At 34.9% G+C, this 18,529-nt stretch overlaps 3 protein-coding genes across 7 annotated transcripts; 2 read left to right on the top strand and 1 right to left on the bottom strand.

The window, feature by feature from the left end:
• Nucleotides 1-1,476: 1,476 nt before the first annotated feature.
• Nucleotides 1,477-11,384, top strand: Bma-unc-76 (Uncharacterized protein; the record flags this gene model as incomplete). 5 transcript variants are annotated; one of them, XM_001902009.2, is made up of 10 exons in its annotated part: nucleotides 1,477-1,586; nucleotides 4,616-4,801; nucleotides 6,796-6,907; nucleotides 8,883-9,035; nucleotides 9,137-9,287; nucleotides 9,939-10,003; nucleotides 10,208-10,381; nucleotides 10,751-10,826; nucleotides 11,039-11,104; nucleotides 11,335-11,384. In XM_001902009.2, 10 exons carry the CDS (start codon nucleotides 1,477-1,479, stop codon nucleotides 11,382-11,384), a joined length of 1,143 nt encoding a protein of 380 aa, XP_001902044.2. The 5 variants fall into 5 exon arrangements, with proteins under 5 accessions (XP_001902044.2, XP_042937608.1, XP_042937609.1 ...); XM_043081674.1 differs by lacking the exon at nucleotides 1,477-1,586 and adding an exon at nucleotides 4,122-4,126; XM_043081675.1 differs by lacking the exon at nucleotides 1,477-1,586 and having other exon boundaries at nucleotides 4,788-4,801.
• An 809-nt stretch (nucleotides 11,385-12,193) lies between these two features.
• Bm13969 (Uncharacterized protein) lies at nucleotides 12,194-14,648 on the bottom strand (the record flags this gene model as incomplete). Its single annotated transcript, XM_043081678.1, has 8 exons — nucleotides 12,194-12,359; nucleotides 12,660-12,841; nucleotides 13,025-13,093; nucleotides 13,214-13,370; nucleotides 13,433-13,714; nucleotides 13,855-14,003; nucleotides 14,224-14,347; nucleotides 14,533-14,648. The coding sequence occupies 8 exons, from the start codon at nucleotides 14,646-14,648 to the stop codon at nucleotides 12,194-12,196; spliced, it is 1,245 nt and encodes a 414-aa protein (XP_042937612.1).
• Nucleotides 14,649-15,233: 585 nt separating this feature from the next.
• Nucleotides 15,234-18,486, top strand: Bm6124 (Uncharacterized protein; the record flags this gene model as incomplete). Its single annotated transcript, XM_043081679.1, has 6 exons — nucleotides 15,234-15,365; nucleotides 16,495-16,661; nucleotides 16,771-16,840; nucleotides 17,802-17,875; nucleotides 17,972-18,091; nucleotides 18,180-18,486. The coding sequence occupies 6 exons, from the start codon at nucleotides 15,234-15,236 to the stop codon at nucleotides 18,484-18,486; spliced, it is 870 nt and encodes a 289-aa protein (XP_042937613.1).
• Between the last annotated feature and the right edge of the window lie 43 nt (nucleotides 18,487-18,529).

Here is an 18,529-nt window from a genome sequence, read left to right on the forward strand (position 1 = left end):
GACTAAGGAATGCAAAAGTTAAAAGTCTCAACTGTTAAAAATATAGTTCAGATAGACATTCTCTTTGATCAGTTAAACTGAAATTTTTGGTTTCAATTTTAGTGAGCTTTATGAACATTGAAATAAAGTGATAGGATTGTTAGAATATCGGAATATCGTTAGAGAATGCAAAATGTAAATATGAATGAAGTATGAGCGTAGCAGCGATAAAGTGCTATTCAATTAATGATTTCCAAGCAAACTAACTATTAAGTCAGAAATATTCATGCAGCTAGGAAAAAAGCTTAAAAGAAAATTGTGGGCTGAAAAATTAAAGTATCAGCATTGTCATCCAGCTATTCCAATGATTCTATGTCTGATAAAGTGTTGCAAGTGCTACAACTTTTGCGCATGACTGGAAATTCACAAAGCTAAACAAGAAAAATTATTAGTAATCCTGAAATAATTTAAATAAATGGAATGAATAACTTCGAATTCTACTATTTTTTTCAGTGTTCTGTTATATAATTAATTAATCGTTTGTCCTGCTAAAGAAAACTAAGCATAACCGGAAATTTCTGTAGCAGTTAATTAATTAAGAGAAGGTTGCAGGTTATGCCACCGCACTGGAATGAAACTGGTACTTTCTGGTTGATATCACCAACTGTGCTGTACTTATTTCAGTGATGCGATGTATGCTTAAGTTGTACAGTCGTTTACTTTCTGTCATCGCTTATCAATCATGTTTGCTCTATGTGTATACTTATTCCCAAATATGATTGATGCAAGATGAATTTACCCACAAGATTTCGAGACAAACTTTGGTATTTTGCATGTTACCTTTATTTTGATACAGTAACATGGCCAGACGAGACAGCTTAACTAGTGTAGTTATGAAAATAAACAGATTGCAAAATAGTTGATGAATGGCGGATGCTTAATGGGCGTATATGAGGCGCAGTTGTGTTACTGGCCAATGCACTATAAACAATGCCTCGATTGTAGGTCTCTTTAAGGATTGGATGAGTTAAGGAGAGAGAGGAGCGAATATGCCACTACTGCTCTAGCAGTACTTCTCTCAAGCTATTTGGTTGCTTTATTGACGGAAGGCATAAAGGACTGTCAACTTGAAGGGACAAGAGAGTACCAGGCTCTGATGCTAATACACAGAGCAAATGCATGTCTGTGTCTCTGTCTGTGTATGTCTGTGTGTGCATCTGTATGTGTGTTTGTCACATGTCTCCAGTGCAGCAAATAGTTCGAGAAAGAATGATTGATTTTCGGGTTAGTTGCCTCACAGCGATTCATCTAGAGGGTGCGAACCAACGCATACCTCGTAGAAGGATCTCTATCAAGAAATAAAATATTGAAGGTGGTGACAGTCGTCGACAGACCCACGTCATCGATACTGGCATTTCTGTTCAAATCTGCTCTAATCCTAATTCCAGTTCCGGTACAATTTTATTCCTGCTTCTTTGTGACTGGTATGACTTTATTATGGTTATGGGTACGGGAATGGTCGAAAATATAAACTGTAGTGTACCGGAAGTGCCTCTGGCTCATCTGGAAGATGATCTCGACTTCATCAAAGTGGCATCACAGCAGTCGTAAGTGCCTGATCTTTTTATTTCAATACTGGAGTTTTCTCAATCTTAAATTCTTCTACTGTTCTCTTCTTCTCATTTAGGTTTTTGAATGCTGTGCATGAGAGAGAGAGAGAGAGAGAGAGAGAGGGAGGGTGAAAGTGAGAAATACCTTTAGTGAAGGCTCATTAATTAATTGTCTAAATTGCTTCTTGTCGATTCTTTTCTATCCGCTGCTTACTTTATCTATCACTATATTTACAGTTAAACAAATCTCATATCTAAGCAGTGAAATGTTAAATTAGCCATATAACCTTAGACTGAAGTCCTCTTTTCATGGATTTCCTCCTTGTAACATAAAATAACTTATACATCCTGATTTGCTTTGACCGTCATCTCAGTGAGGAATCGTCCTTCTTTTTTTGAGTAATCGAAATGGTCTTTTTTAATGCAGCGGGCTATCTTTCCTTGGTCAACCACTCAGTCAAGTTGCTAAAGGTGATTGGTGGAAAGTAATGCGATCTTGAATTCTATTTACATTTTTGCTCAAAAATTACTACTACTTTTTTGACTTCAAATCCGATGACATATGAATTAAAGCTGAAGCTGCAGTGTAGAACCAAGCAAGGTTGACACTTATAGAGAGGACCAAAACTTGTTCATCTTTCTTTATTGAAGTATTAGGCACGAGAATTATGTCGCGTTAGCGAAAGAGAAGTTTTGATCTCTGTCCAAGTCATTTCCCAGCCGATTTTTTTTTTTGGACTTGATTTTTCATAATTCACATAAATTTCCTTTCCACCGCTTTTTTTTGTTCATTTACCAGTTGGCAGTATTTCCCTTTTTCATAATCTTCCTGAAAATTTTGAACACCGAATTTCATTTTCTTGGTTATTCCAACTTCAGATTTTAAATTTATCGACAGAGTTTAATAGTGATTGGTAGTAGTTCTTGACATCATGCGAGTAAATGAACTTGTTAGAAATGAAGTTGAAGTTTTTTTGCATAAAGTTTGATGTCATAGCTTTTGTGTCCTTTCCTCTATTTTCTTTTTTCCATAGTCGTCTTTTTTCATGAGAATTTTTGTAAATTGTGTGTGCGTGTAAATTTAAAGAATCATTTCATTGTTTAATTGATGAAAAGCGTCGAATAATTTTTCTTATTTATAAGTAAATATGTAACACTAAAACTGTCTAAAATTACACTTAAAATCAATAAAGAAGGGGAAGAGAAAAAACAATGAAGGAGAAGCAACAAGTGAAGTAGTGGAAGCAATTAGAAAAAGTGGAAACCGTAGAAATTGTTGCGAGCAATAATATTTTATTTATAGCATGCTAAAATATGGTGGAATTTGGATCTTTTTCGATGTTTTCTCTGTTTAGAATTGGTTGGTAAAGTGAACTTACTAATTTCTGTGAGAAATTTAGATTAAGACTTAGACTTATTAATATTTAGCGCAGTATATCGATTTTCATTCCATACTCTGTGCCATCTTTTAAATGAGTCTTAATTAAAGTGAGATAGATAGAATAAAGAAATGAGTAGACGAGTAGACATAAAAACTGAGAGATTCTGCAGATGCCTATTCAATGTTATGGAGGCACATTAGCATAGCTAACATTGTGTCAGTGCTATGAGTCTGTTCCTTTTCTTTAATTGTGTCTCTTTTATAGAATTCGTATTGGCCAGTCATTTTTCACTGTCCTGAATTTCAAACGTAGATGATATGCTGAATGACTTCGTCTTAGCTCTAACTTTTTCTTTCAAGTATGATCTAATTCTATGACCATTAAGTAATACTTTGTCTTTAATTTTACTTTTCAGTGAAGGAAATAAGGAATTAAACAGTTCCATGGGATAACTATACGTACTTACTCTAAAGAGAGTATGTTAGTTTATATTGCATATAAAGTGACAAGCCATGTGACCAGTTTTGAAAAGAGTGCTGAGAATAAACCTGAACAGAATTGTGAACTGAATGGACTGCGTGCATTCCTTATTCTTGCTTTTTTCTCTTCCAATGTTTTCGTCTCTCTTTCTCTGCCCCGGCTATCCTTATAGCAATTTTGATACCTTAAAGGTTATTAACCTCCGGGAATGAAAACTTCACTCACTCTGCACCTCGCATGTCTATATGTGGAATGTCTCTTCCACTTCTAATTCCTTGTCTTCTAATTCCTTGTCGTCTTTCCTTCTCCCCGCTCCGTCTTCTATTCTTCGGCTGGTAGATCCCAGGAAGAGATCTGAGTGATGAGAACTAAAATCTGGATAGTCGTGAGAGTCTAAGTTTCATAGGGAACATTTCGAAACAGCTGTTGGCTGATACAATGAAAGCCACAGATTAGCAGTGAATAATGGTGCTGTGATTCATTAGGGTCTGCGTATGTCACGTGCAAATGATTTTCAGGGTTTTTCTCGAACCAAAAGTGTTATATAACTGTTCGGGTCGATATATGCTACTCTACTACTAGGATATGTAAAAATTCGTCTCTATCTGCTTGTTGAAATATGAAATTAGATTAGTTGATTTTTGAGCACTGATAAAATACTCTTGAGAATATGACGTAAGTTATTCATCTTTCTTTCATTTTCAAATTGTGCATGATAAAAAAAAATTTCATCACTCTTATCGGACCAAAACATGGCCATCATTTCTCAGCTCAGAATCGCAGGGAATGTTTCGACTGCTATCTAATTCTCAACCGTATTCCGTTTTTCGTTTCAGCTTACATTTTTCACTTGAAGATTTTGGGCCAATATGTTTTGAAAACGCTGAAAGTAGGAACCAATTGAAAATCCTTATAAAATATCCTTAAAAAATGCAAATGATGTTTTTGTGGGCAAGCTTGGATACAATTTTCATCTGCTAGATTGCAAAAGTATCCGAAAGGAGGAAAACTCTTACTAAAGGCTGAAAGGTTCAGAAAAGTATATGAAAGTTCTTTAATAAAATTAAAAGTCAAAAATTCAGTTACAAAAGTCGACTCCTTAAAATTTTTAAGTCTTAATGATCCAGCCCTTTAGCACTTTTCATCTGGTACTTTTTGTTGTAGGACCAGTGATTGCGAGAACAATTTTGATGAAAATTTCGATACGGAAAATCTATCGGGTAGTTTGGAAGATTTGGTCGGAACATTTGATCAGAAAATCTCGCACTGCTTCAAAGATCTTAATAAGGCCACCGAAGAAATAGCACCTATACAAGTGCGATCACAGGATGAAATCATGTCTGAAAGCCAGTAAGTTTTTTGATTATTCGAGCACAACGTTTTATTTGATATCATACGTGCCTTCACTTTAAAAAAAAATGTTTTTCCTGAGAAAGATACTGTTATAATCAGTTACAATTTTGAGGTCTCTACATTATATCAGATATTCACAGCATATATTAGTAGTTGCTTCTTATTTCAATCAAAAGCTTAAAAATGAGGGGATAAGTATCGCTCTAATTATTGCTGTCAATGTTATCGAAAATAATTCCACAAACATTCATCGTAGGAGTTGGTATTGTCGTTCTTCACTCTTCTATGTAAAATAGATTGCCTTAATTTAAAGGATGCAATTCGTTTCTGACATTTTTTGAATTATATTGGAATTAACTTTGAAAAAACTGTCAGCTATACTAAGTTTCAACACATAAAATACAATAAAAATATCTTCTGCAAAGTTTCATCTCGGCGTCTTGCTTACATAGTTTTTAGATTTTGCTGTATTGCAACTTGTTTTTTGTATTTTTCTATTTTAAAAACTTCCCTTTCTTTGATAGATTCGATTATGAGGTTTCCAGATTTTATATCAGTTTAAAGAACCATAAAATAAGCACTTATACTAAATAGAAGTACTTTAACAGTAAATAGCTCTTTTTTTGTCCAAGTAAGCAAATATTGAGTGGATAACTTATTGTGTATACATTTTCATTATTGCTTTTAAGGTTTTCTTAAAACTTTTGAAATGCAAAAAAAAAGTTGAATTGTACGATATGATCATATCAATATGATAAGACACATCTTATTGAATGAGGGATCTAGCAGTGATGTCGTGAAGCTGAGTAAATTTTTTGGAAATTCGTAAAGCATATATAAGAGGGAGGTTCGTATTTTTACTCTTGTTCACTCATATAGAAAGGATTAAATTCCTGATTCATTTTTCCATTTTTATAATTTCTTAGTGATAGCATTCATTTTTTTTTTTTTTTTTTCATCACTTCCACTTCTTGTGTTGTAACAGTGGAACAAATTCAAAAAGGAGAAATACATAAGTTCCTGTTATGACATGCTCTAATAAAATTTTCGGTATAGGATAACGGGAAAATCAGTGGGCAAAAAATGAAGCTTTTCTTGTATTTTTTTATACTTAAGGCATTTAAGGCAAATTGTTGGAGAAAACCTAATATATAAGGAGGTCACAAATCTGAAAATCGATTTATTTACGCTTCCGTAACTTTAGAAAGCATTTAAAATTTTATCTAATCCCTACTTTTAAAAAATTTCTCGTTGACATGTTTAATATATAGAAAACATAACAGGATTTTCTTCTTTTCTGCTCAAAATTTGTTATTTTTCTTATATGAAATGATCTATATTAATGCAAAAAAAAAAAAGGAAAATTGCCACATAGCTAGGGAAATGTTATCATTTCATGAGAACAGGAAAATCGTTGTAATATCGTTTTTAAATTTAGTGTAAAGGAACCTTTAAATAATCATTTATCTTCGGGATTGCGAAGATGCTTATTAGATTTGTAACATTGCGTAAAGAAGATAATTGGTAGAATACTTCAACTGTTTATTTCTGTTTCTGTTTCTCCTGAACATGATAGAAATCAGATCAAAAAATTTTTGTCCATTAACCGAGATTAACTCATTCTAAAAATGCAGAACTCCAAACAAATATTTCATGCACAAATAAGCTTGGTATAAAGTGTGCTGAAAACTTTGATGAAATAATTTCTTTGTTTTCTGAAAAGTTTGATTTCTTTTCCGTAGAACTCATATATATCAAGATTGTAATCATATGAAATGAATTAAGACTGAGAATTACATATCTTTCACGGTATCAATTTTATTTCCTTGAAGTTCTCAAAAAATTTCTATTCATGGCACAGTATCAAATCAATTCTAGTAATATTATGCGAAGACATCCATTGTGCGAATACTGCGGACAATTAATCAGTAATATCTATTTTAATTTTGAACAGGATTAAATCTGGAGATAATGGCATTATTTTTTTCCAGAATTTGGTGGACTCTGACAGGAAATTTCGGCAATATGCCTCCACTTGATTTTTCGAAGACGCAGACAAGGCGGTTACAACTTCCTGCTCTCGACCTTCAAGGTCCACGCAAGGTTCATTCTACCATCGGTTTTTTTTTTTTTGCGATGATTCAAAATAGGGCTGGAATCATACTTTTCTAGTTAAAGCTATAAGTTCAAGTGTAATGGAATCTTTAAAATAGTTATGAAATCATTTCAACATTCCTGCTAGTTAAAATTTATTGACCACCGAGATTGCTACTGCATTTCAGTAAATTAAAATTCTTTGTGGATTAAGAGGAAAAAGGAAATTAGGGTTAAAGTATAGGATAGCTCGTAATATGCAGTTAATAACTAAATTTAGTAGTTGAATTACTTCAGTTTTAAGCGAATTACGTAACTTCGCTAAGATATTGAGAGGAAGTCCTCCTATAATATGTTTTACTGCATGTTTGCCGTCCAGAGAACTGTCTTTTTCAGTTACATTTAGATGAATAATTTCTGCAGAATTATGTAACCACTCTTTGTAGAAGCCATACTATGAAACTCATTTGGTAACTATGAAATCAAGAAGAGAGATTCCCAGTGGGATTTTAAAAAATGTATTCATTTGTTAACAGAACTCATATAAAACACGCTTAGGATGAGGGCAATGGTAAACGTATAATTCTAGCACGCTTCAGAGATCTAGCCTCCTCTCAAATAATTTTTAAAGAGAAACAGAGAGAAAAAAAGGGGAGAGGGTTTTTCTTTTCCCCGTTTACCATTGAAAAAGCTCTTTAGTAGCAATGTTATTGTGAAAGAGCCATGAAAAAAAATTTTTTTTTTTGGTAGGCAGAAATTCGATAAAGAAATGCCCTCTCTTTCTCTGTACTCATCTCATATGAATTGTGTTGGAAAAGTGAATCCATCTGATGTTATTAGATTGTTATTCAATCACTTTTATACTTCCTTATAATAGTTAAAATTCAATACTTTCTTCATTCTTAATTTTATGAATCGTTGTCGATTTGCAGAGTGGAAGTGTTCATTTAAACAGTTGACAAATTTTTGCAGAAAAAAATAAAGAAAACCTCGATTTGTTGTGGCAGTGAAAGAGTTGTAGCATGATATGAAAGGACGATACATATTCCAGAAGCTGTTGCGGATGGGCTACAGAGTCTTTAAATTTGACGCTGAGAGCTATTAAATTCGAATTCACTGACTTTTGGTGGGGTAAATACTGGTAACCCAATCACATGGACTTACTTTCATGAAACCGAGGGATAACTTCATCATTGACATATGAGACTACGGAAATCACTGTTCTCTTGATCATTTGATGTGGTAGTAGCATGTCGAACTTGTCATGAATCCTTCTATGTTTTCCTATCCATCAATAATTAACTGTTCTCGCTTGATAAGTAAAGATTGAAATTAGAAGGGAAAAAACTTGAAATTGAGGAATGATAAATTTGTTGTTAAAATTGATTGTGTCATTTGGTTTCGTAACTGAGTGTAACGAAAGAGACCTTTAAGAATTTTTTTAAGTATAGATATCATTAAGCTTTCCTCCTCATGGTTTTTACTTTTTCCTTCTTTTTCTCCTTTCTAATTATTTGTCTCCACTAGAGTAAAAGAGCAAATTTTTCGTCTTCGAGTACAGAAAAATTTTTTGTTGGAGTTTTATTTTCTCTGACGTTTCTATTTCTACTTTGGCTTTTATTAGTATCAAGCGAAGAATACAAGCACAAATCTTTATTCCTAGCATCAATGTGCCATCAGTTTACTGTCACTGCTGTGAGTTTCTTCCCTTGTGTTGGAGCTGCTGTTTCCATTTTTAGCGATAATTTTCCCTATCAAAGATTATCGCAAAATTCAGCTGATATTAATTTTATTCGGCGAAACAAAGTGAGTATAAATTGTATATTACTGAGCGAAAAAGTTTTATTGCTCGCCTTTTATATCTAATTTTTGTTAGAAACCTGAAAACTTCTGAAGCTCACCATCTACTATGAAAAGTTCATGTTTCCTTCCCTATAAAGTTTTAAATCAATGAACACCTGGAAACTTAGGCATCGTTTTTCAGGAAAACAGTGATCTTGGTATTGATTTATCGGAAGATGAGGAGCTGAGGAGTGCACTAGATATGCATCAATTGATCAGTCAGCGTGGTCCTTTGTCAGAGTCACCTCCACAAACTGCCGACGAGGTGATTGAAGAAATTGACCAAATGCTTCAGGTAATTTTACACTTTGCTCAACATTTCATTTATTGCTATACTGTTTGAACATGTTCGGTACACTTGTTATACAAATGACAGAGATTAGCTGAAATTTTCAGTCGTGTGATTTTTCGGGATCGGTAATGACTGATCGTACAATGGAATCGATGGATAGCATGTATTCGTCAATGCGTTCACCGTTACCAAATGGACAATACGACATGGATATCAAACTACGACAGGCCGTTGCCATTACGTCGAATTCTGAAAGTCAGTACAAATGTTAACAGAAGAATGTATAAGATCAGTACTGTGTAATTTGCTGACCTAACCAAATTATTGAAATATTTGAACAATTTGTTCGATACTCATTTTGCTGAAATTTCCAAACTGTTAATAATAGATTATTCATCATTTTTTAGTGTTGGAAGGTAAGTACTTTTGAATGGGATGAATTTCTAACTGTTGTGAAAAAGAATGAAAAGCATCCTGCTATATTTAAACAGTGGCAAATCGTTTTTTTTTTTTTCTTTTTCGACTTTTTTTCTTTTCAATTCAAGGATGGAACTTTCTTTGCTCTACTTACTGAATGCAAAATTTTTGAATGCATGACCTTTCCTTTATGTCTTTAGCGCTCGGATGTGCAGTATTTACTCATTTGTCATTGTCGTTTAAAGCTCATAACTTATGTTACTTTTCAAGAAAGAACGCTTTGGAAAACAAAAAAAAATTACAATTTTTAATTTTTTGTCGTCGTTGTGGCAATTCTTTTTTGCGTGGTATTAAACTTCGTAACTCGCTACTTTCCAGTGCTTTGCTGTATTTCTTTGTGTTTTCGTATATAAAATTGTAATTTCCGAAATTGTTTCCTACTAAATCTTTACAGCGATCTGTTTGAAGTTTAACTATTTAAAATTTCAGATCTGGAATCATTTTCCTATAGCAGGTTGCTTGCTCTGAGTGCTGAAATGGAGCAGCTTATACAAGTAAAAATTAATATTAAGTTGATTTATAATGAAATCAAATTAATATAATACTTCACAAGGAAATAATATCTGTGAAAGTATTTGTCCAGCTCTTGAGTATGTCAGAATTTTTAATTCATTTTTCTGGGAATAGAATTAAACAATAATAGCATGCATCGTTGTTAATCTTACACGTTTTCTTCCATTTAGCGTTATTTTCTTCAGGTCTACAATGACAGTTTGGTGGAGCAGTTGGCGCATCGTGATGAGTTAGAATATGAGAAGGAAATGAAAAATACATTCATATCGTTGCTTTTATCTATACAGAACCGCCGAAGACACTTCACTAATGAACGAAAACGTAAACCGTTGAAAACTGACCCGTCACAATTGCCACAGGTTAAAAATTAGATTTGGATAAGATTTGTATGCAAGCATGTGTTACAGAATTAATCGAATCTGTAAATTTATGGGTTAAAGTTTCTTGCTTTGATTTTAAAGAGGTCTAGATGTTTAGAGTTTCGTGCTCTTAGTTTGTGTCGTACGCTCAATTTGAAAAGGGAAGTTGCATCAGTACTTTCTTGTGAAATTTTCTTTTGTCATTGTAATAGGGCATTTTACATAACTTGTACGCAACTGGCCAAATGATTCTGATTTAATTGTTATGAAAATCGTTTCTAATGTTTAATGTTGATTTGAGGATTTACTATATGATCATCTCAAGGCAAACGTCTTTGAATTAAAAATTAGAATATCATTTTTTTGTAGTATATGACGGCGACAATTCCATACGATGAAAGTTGTCTGTATGTAGACATGAATACATTGATGGCGCTCATCAAATGTGATTATTTTAACGTTCTTTAATCTAATTATTAAAGTAACACTATTGTTCAATGTAGCGTCTAACGGTGACATTAATTGTCAAGCAGTTCCAATATATTGTTGGTTGAATTATCGATGGTTTAGCCTTATCAGTGTTCACTGGCAAAAGCAATATGTTTTAGCTGGAAACAAATATTTCTGTCCTGTCTTTATCTTTAAAAACAATTTCAGTATTGCGAGCAATTGATGAAGACAGTCCTGCTGTACCAAGCATGCTCACTGACTATATCTTAACTGGTAACATTTCCGATTGTCATGAAATTCGATTTTTTCTATTACTGCATTGCTTTGAACATTTCTAAATATGTTTTGATTATCACATCACTTCGGATATTCTTAAATTGATTTTCCTGAGTTCAGCTTTTTTTCCCAACTAACAACTGTGTAGTAACGATGGTAAACAAGAGAACTATTTCATGTGGCAGCAATTATTGGAAGGATAGACCGTTTATTGTGGATTGTTTCAGTTCTATGCCCGTCAGCGTCATCATCAGTTATCACTGATTTGGCTGCATAAAATGAATTAAACTAACTGAAATGACATCGCTGCTGTATGTTGAAGTATGGTTACAGCTCCTGCTCCTGCTGCTTTTTACATTTCTCTGTACATCCGTATACCATAACAGTGCGTCCAATTTTCTTTTTTTTTTTTTTTTTTTTCTTATCTATTTGGTAATTTATACCTACTTCACATTTTCCGATCAAAAATTCTTTTTGAGAATGCTTGTTGACTGAGATTTTGGAATTTTAAGACGGAAAAGACATGAAACATCCTTGAATTTCCAGTTCTTTCAACAGGAAACTGTATCTTGTCCCATAAACTTTTACAATACAAAGTTCCCTTAAAATTTGCTTCGAATGTACAATGTGAGTGTATTTTATGTAATTTCCACTTTTCAATAAGCACATTAAAATCATATTACTTAATTGCATAAGTATTGCTTTACATTTTCATGTATGCGTTTTGTATGAGTTTGTTATTGTCTTCATATTTACATTATCGATCTCAACTCGTAAAAAATATAATCGGAATGGAACTGAGTGCCTTCAAAAGTAATGAGTTCCGACTTCACTAAATAGTTGAGTGTTTTATTTCAAAAATTTCAAGTAGCAATTCCAAAAAATTTTTCAAAAAAATCTTGAGCTAAATTATTACTGAAAACATAATGCATGCATAGAGTAGATCTAAGCATAAGTATATTTTTCTAGTAAAAGATTTAATGTTAATAGAATGCCATTGAATTTTGATTTGCTAGCATAGTTTTATAATTACAAATGTACTGCCTCGTTGTTCCTTTATTCCAAAAAATATAATTGCATCACGGCTTATGATTTAAGTGAAATATTACGCCTTTCTGCTGCTTCTGCCGGCGTTTCGCAAGGCATACCTAGATATTTCCGAAGATTTGAAGAAATATCGACGCCGATAGGACATCGTGACGAAACAAAGATATCTGTAGGTATTTTATCAGGTGTTATAACGGAAACTGTCCTGAAAAAGGTTTCGGAAATAACTGAAAAACTAAAGAAACTTTAATGGAACGATACACAACTAAGAACTGATGGATAAATTTAATTGGGGAGGAATTCATCTCTCATGGAACTGAGATACTTAAAAATAAGTGCTGCATTAACAAATGCCACACACTGCAAATAACAACTGATTGTATAAACTCAAAATTAGAATGGATTAATAGTTTCAGTCAGTTGTCCAGCTTACACTTCTCAATTATCGATAGTTCAATCCACTTATTTCTGGCAGTTTTGCTGTCCATCCAAATGTGAAACTTGCCGTTTTGCTAGCAATTGTATACCATTCCATGCTATCATTTCTGCATTGTCGCAACAATAAAACTGTGAAGGAGCATAGACACTGTAGCCAAGAGGTTCACAAACATTATTAAATCTAGCTAATATATATTTGTTGGAAGCAACACCGCCAGAGACGAAAACCAAACGATTACGGGATGGGATCTGCAATGGTGGAATAATCCAATTAGTTTAAAAAAGGATAAAGTTTTGGAATGAAATCAAATAGTTCCAAAGAATATCACTCATAGTAAAATCATGAAGCTCTGAATTAGGTTTAATGACATCATGCAAAAATGCCATTTTGTATCTGCACATATATAAAAAGTACTTTAAATGAAATAAAACCTTATTGGAATCATTCAAGTATTGTAGACAACAGCTTAATTTCTCAGCCAAATAGTTCGCGATGGAATGCTGAAAATATTTTCTTTGAACAACGCATGCCAACTAGTAAAAGTCTCTTGCAATCTTCTACAACAAACAAAAAAAAAGCCAGGAAGTTTTGAAACCCATGGATTACTCAGATAGCAATACCTGAACGCTTGCACAAAAATCAGGGACACTGAGAATGCTCTGCCTCGAAATCATAGCCAGGTACGTGGTCTTGATCCATGAAAAGTTGAAGTGTAAAGCCATTTTCATAAATTTGTTTACATCGATTGGATACCGTTTGTAACCATCCACGGACGATCTAAATACAAGCTCCTCAGTTGAAAATACTGCCTAATTTGCAGAAATAAATGAAATTCGCACCTTGACGCTATCACTTCAAGGGCAGCTCCCGGATGTAAACCAAGCAACTCCGGTTCCTCGAAATGAAGTGCTCGACTAATTTTATCCATGCATTCGCCAGGACTACCACACATACTGGTCAGCAGAACTTCAAAGTCGTCCGGTCCATTAGTTACAGCTATTATTGAGTGCCCACCAGAAATCAGAACAGACACATATGGATAAGGTATTTCTGTCATCAAAGTAGCCACCGTTGCATGTGCTTGCATGTGATGAACTGGTATAAGCGGTATGCAACCTTTTCTAAAATATATGCAATAATGCTTTAGGATGAGGAGCTTCACAATGTCTCCAAAAAGACCACAATCAAAAAAAAAGAGATGTATTAACAAGGTTTATACTATGTTTTAAAGTCAGGAAAATCCATGCATATTACGATATACCTTGCCAAAGAGATAGCTTTTTCGGTACCAACTCGAAGACAGATGACCAGACCAGGTTGTGTTGTCACCGCTATACCGTCCAGATTACAAAGTCTCACTCGACTTTCATCTAAGCATTCGTCAACAAACAGATCGATGTACGAACGGTGCTATAAATACCGCATAATAACACTGGAAACACAAGTAACTGATACGCAAATTATCTATAACTACTTCGTTTTGAAACATAAAAATGTTCCAAATGGCTATCAACTTGGATTATCATCTGGAATCTCAATTATCATTTCTTCAGTTCAAAAAAAAAAGAAAAAAAAAAAAAGCTCTCCAACAACTTAAAGAATACGAAGCATATCAATCGAAATAATGAACCTGGTCAGCCACTGCAGCTGGACAAATTCCACCTAGTCTTTTCTGTACTTCGCGATCTGCATAGCGACGAGAACTGAGAATCTTCCTGTCACTGTTCAAAATACATACTGCCGTATCATCACAACTGACCTCAAATTTATTATCACAGATTTAAACTAAAGACTGCAATCATTTAAAAGAAGCTATAGAACCGTAGAACATGCAGATGTATTACTATGATTATATTCTCTTCAAGTGCAATTTACTGTAATCTAATTATCAGAGGCTAATTTTCTAGAAATTTATGTTAACTGAAAAAAAAAAAACTGCCTGGTTTCGATGCCCATAACAGTAACAACTCTTCTGCAATGCGTATAGCGTAAATTTGCGACGTTATAGCGAGTCGAAATCATTCTGCACAGAGTCCTGAGATGTGTCCGTTTCATATCCTGAAATGCAGTGAAACACCTAGCAATGCGACAGTGGCATAGTGTCTCCGAACCGTCCCGGGACAGACTCCCTAAATTGTTACTGAAGGTCGCTTCCTAAATTGTCAGTGGAGATTGCTTGTAGTGGTGCCATCTTGTGCGGCGCAAACGAGGAAGACAACTGCAGTTTTCTGTCCAATATCGCCCGACACTTCCACTTCTCGATGCACGCCACCTTTACTTCAGGGTCGTTGGTACCAGTTGTTCTCTTGACTTGGAACGTTGCCACTTCGTAACATTGTGGATGCACTGCCTCACTTCTTTGCGTTTACACTCATTACGTACTGTCTTACGTTTGTCCTACGTCTAAAGCAGTGCACTCTATTTAATGCCTTCTCAAAGTACCACATTTGCATACTCTTTGATTAGTACTCTTTCGTCTGCTCCTCACTTTCTTGGCACTTCTCCTCGTCAGAGAGTGAGCGAGGGCTTATCCTGCTTTGAAATGGTCTGAAGAGCGTGTGCGGTTGCGTTGCGGGTTTGCTATCGTTGTAAAGCATTTTCCTGTTGCAGAATACTTCATTGTCCTCATTGTCGGCTAAAATGAGTAACATGAGCGCGCGTGTTTACGTGGGACGTCTGTCTTACAGAGCCTCCGAGCGTGACATTGAGCATTTCTTCCGTGGTTACGGACGCATACGTGATATTGTTCTGAAGAATGGTTTCGGTTTTGTGGTAAGTGGTTGTGGATCCTTTTTGTAGAGTGACATGTTCTCTTCCTTCTGTCATTCCTTTGATTATTGCTTTATCAGTGATCAAGCCGCCATTTTCGAGATACATACTTCGTTAAATTGCAGGAACTGTGTTTAATTTCACTTGTTTTTTAATTCATTAATTTGATCAAGAAAACAATAATTTTTGAAAGGCGTAGTTAAAGCAGCTGTTTCTTCTATCGTTTCTTTTTCTTATCCCATATATTTAATAGAAAAACTGAGATCTATACCTATATCGCATAGCTCAATTAGCTTCATATTGCTTTATGCACAACACGTTTTCAAAAATATTATACGTGATAGAATTTAGCTTGTTAGTTTAATGCTGATATTTCTTTTATCGAAGATGTTTGACTTATGTAAACACATAGTTTTTAGGCTATTCACAAGTTTGACTTCCTAGGTAGTGATATATATAATAAACATTACTTTCTAGGTATTGATAGCCAAAAGCCATATGTCACAGCAAGCCAGTTTTCATATGATGGTGATATATAGAATGTAATGAGCTTGCAGTCAAAAAAAAATATACCTGTTATATGGTTGCATGTCATCTCAAAACATTACAGTCATTTTGTTTTTCAATAAGATGACTGTAATGTTTCTGAGCAGTTCTTTTTTAACTTGAGAATTGTTACTGAACAATAGAATTTCGTTGACTCATTCCTACTGAATAAGCAATTTGGCTTTTCTTTTTCACTCGCAGACTCATTATTGTGGTTATGAAAACTCTGTCTGACCGCTGTTTAGTAAATATTACTTAGTTTCTTTTGCGACTTTCAAATCTTACTGGTAACGATTGCATCTGAAACATCTGTTTAGTTCACAAATCATGAACTGTCAGTCGAATGTGAATGTTTCTCTTAAATAAAGCACACTCGAAGTGTGTTATGATGCCATTAAATTCGATGAGTAGATGCCCGTTTTTTGGATTCCTTTAAATCAATTCTTCGATTTATACAGAAGTATTTCTTGAAGGGCAGTTTTCATCAGCTAGCCAAAATTAACAGGTTAGATTATGGTTGCACGTTCAAGATTGTTTTTCTATTGCCTAAATTTGAATTTAGAAAAGCAGAGAACAATCATTATAGGAATTTGATGATCCGCGCGATGCAGACGATGCAGTATATGAGTTAAATGGGAAAGAATTATGTGGTGAACGTGTGATTTTGGAGTTTTCACGTCGTGGACCTCGAAGTCGTATGGGATTTGGCGGTTTTGATCGATTTCCTCCGCCGAGACGTGAATCAAGGCTAGTGTATTTGAATTTTGAAAAGCACAGATACTCGTAGTTCTATCGGTTTTTCTGGTTTTGTGAATTAGTCTATGTTACGTGAATTTTTTTAATTCCAAAATAGTTTTTTCAGATATGGTCCACCACAACAAACACGCTATCGACTAATTGTTGAAAACCTTTCGTCTCGTTGTTCGTGGCAGGTGAGATAACGTAATGTTGGGACGTTGTTTACGATCACCTGATGCATACGTCGTTGTTTGAGGGTGATGTGTATGTAAAGGGAAGGTGACACACCACGCACTGGCGACGAAACCTGTATAGTTACCCGATGGATAAGCAGAGAAAATGGCCAAATTTCAGCTCCTTGATAACACCTTTGCTTGAGGTGTTGCTGATATATGGAAAGATAGAAATCGGAAAATATTTAGTTTTTTAGCTTTTTTTTTTTCTGTTGCATCGAACGCGCGTTGTTTGGACAGCCTTATGAAGCGCGTTCGATGGCTACGTAATTCTGTTCATGAAGATAAGGCCGAAGTGAAGGCACCCAATTGGCCAGGAGGTAGTCGCGAGCTGGTGCAGCTCAAAATGGTTTATCGTTGGTGCGTAGGCGTCTTGTTATTGGTGCGTTTGGGCCCGAGCTCGTGGTTCGGTGCTTGTTTCGTTTCGTTCTGATGTCGCAGGTTGAGGCTAGTGGTGGTATACTGCCGCATCGTGAGGGCCACATCAGAACATGATCTGGTCAGTTCTCTAAAAATAAATTCGATCTTTCGTATCGCTGAAACAAAAGGTGTTTGACATTTACCAAAATAAGTTTATTGGATGGTAGTTTTTTCTCTTTTTTTTGACGATCGCATGTTGCTTATGTCTTCGACATTTTCTTGCGTCCGATTTGGCATCAAAAATCTGAGGTAAGAAAGATCAGTTGCTACAACAAGAAAATATGAGATTGTTCGCATGGAAATAATGTACATTAAGGGAAGATTATATATTTAGGAAGATATCTTGGCACTCGGCTCAATTTTTGAGTAAGGAAATATAGTGATATAGAGGTTTGGTGGTTGGCGATGCTTTGCTTTGCTCTTTGAAAGCAAAAGGTATATGGTCTGTTTCCTATGTATTCCTTTGTCAATCCTTCCGTTTGATAGCGGTAATGTTTTGCAGGATCTCAAGGATATTATGCGAACCGCTGGTGAAGTAACATTTGCAGATGCGCACAAGCAACACCCAAATGAAGGGTAAGATCTTTTGTCTGTTTTCCTTCAAAAGATAGTTGAATGTCTGACATCTTGCAAAACTTTCTTATTTTTCTTACCGAACACTGCATTTCTCAGGATTGTATGCTTTTTAACCCGAGATGATCTTGAAAGAGCGCTTGACAAACTGCAGGGAAAGGAAGTGAATGGACGCAAACTGAAATTGATTGACGATTCAGAAAGACGAGATAGTCGAAGGTAAGGATTTTTTTTTTTGATTTTTATAATTTGTGCTTCTTTTGCCAGTTTGGTTTCCCTTATTAAGTAATCAGTTTAATACTTACAGTCGTTCCCGTTCTCATCATCGTTCTCATTCTCGCTCACGCAGTTCGCGCAGTCGATCATCACGTTCACGCACTGGTTCGAAATCGCGCTCGCCTACACCAAAGAAGGAAGGCGAGGGTTCTAAATCACGTAGCCGCTCTGGAAGTGCATGTTCTCGTTCTCATTCGCCGGAGAGAAATGAATCCCAGACTGGTGCGACAGTTACCGAGAATGGTGGTGGTGCTGAGAATAGTTCTATGGTTCCTGAGGCCAATGATGAGCCTATGAAAGATGAAAGTCCGGCTCCCAGTAATAATGATTACAACTGAACATATTCCTAAATTTTTATTGGTGTTTAAGTTTTTATTAGTA

The sequence above is a fragment of the Brugia malayi genome, assembly GCF_000002995.4.
Source record: "Brugia malayi strain FR3 genome assembly, contig: Bm_v4_Chr4_scaffold_001, whole genome shotgun sequence".
In the NCBI taxonomy this organism is placed as follows: domain Eukaryota; kingdom Metazoa; phylum Nematoda; class Chromadorea; order Rhabditida; family Onchocercidae; genus Brugia; species Brugia malayi.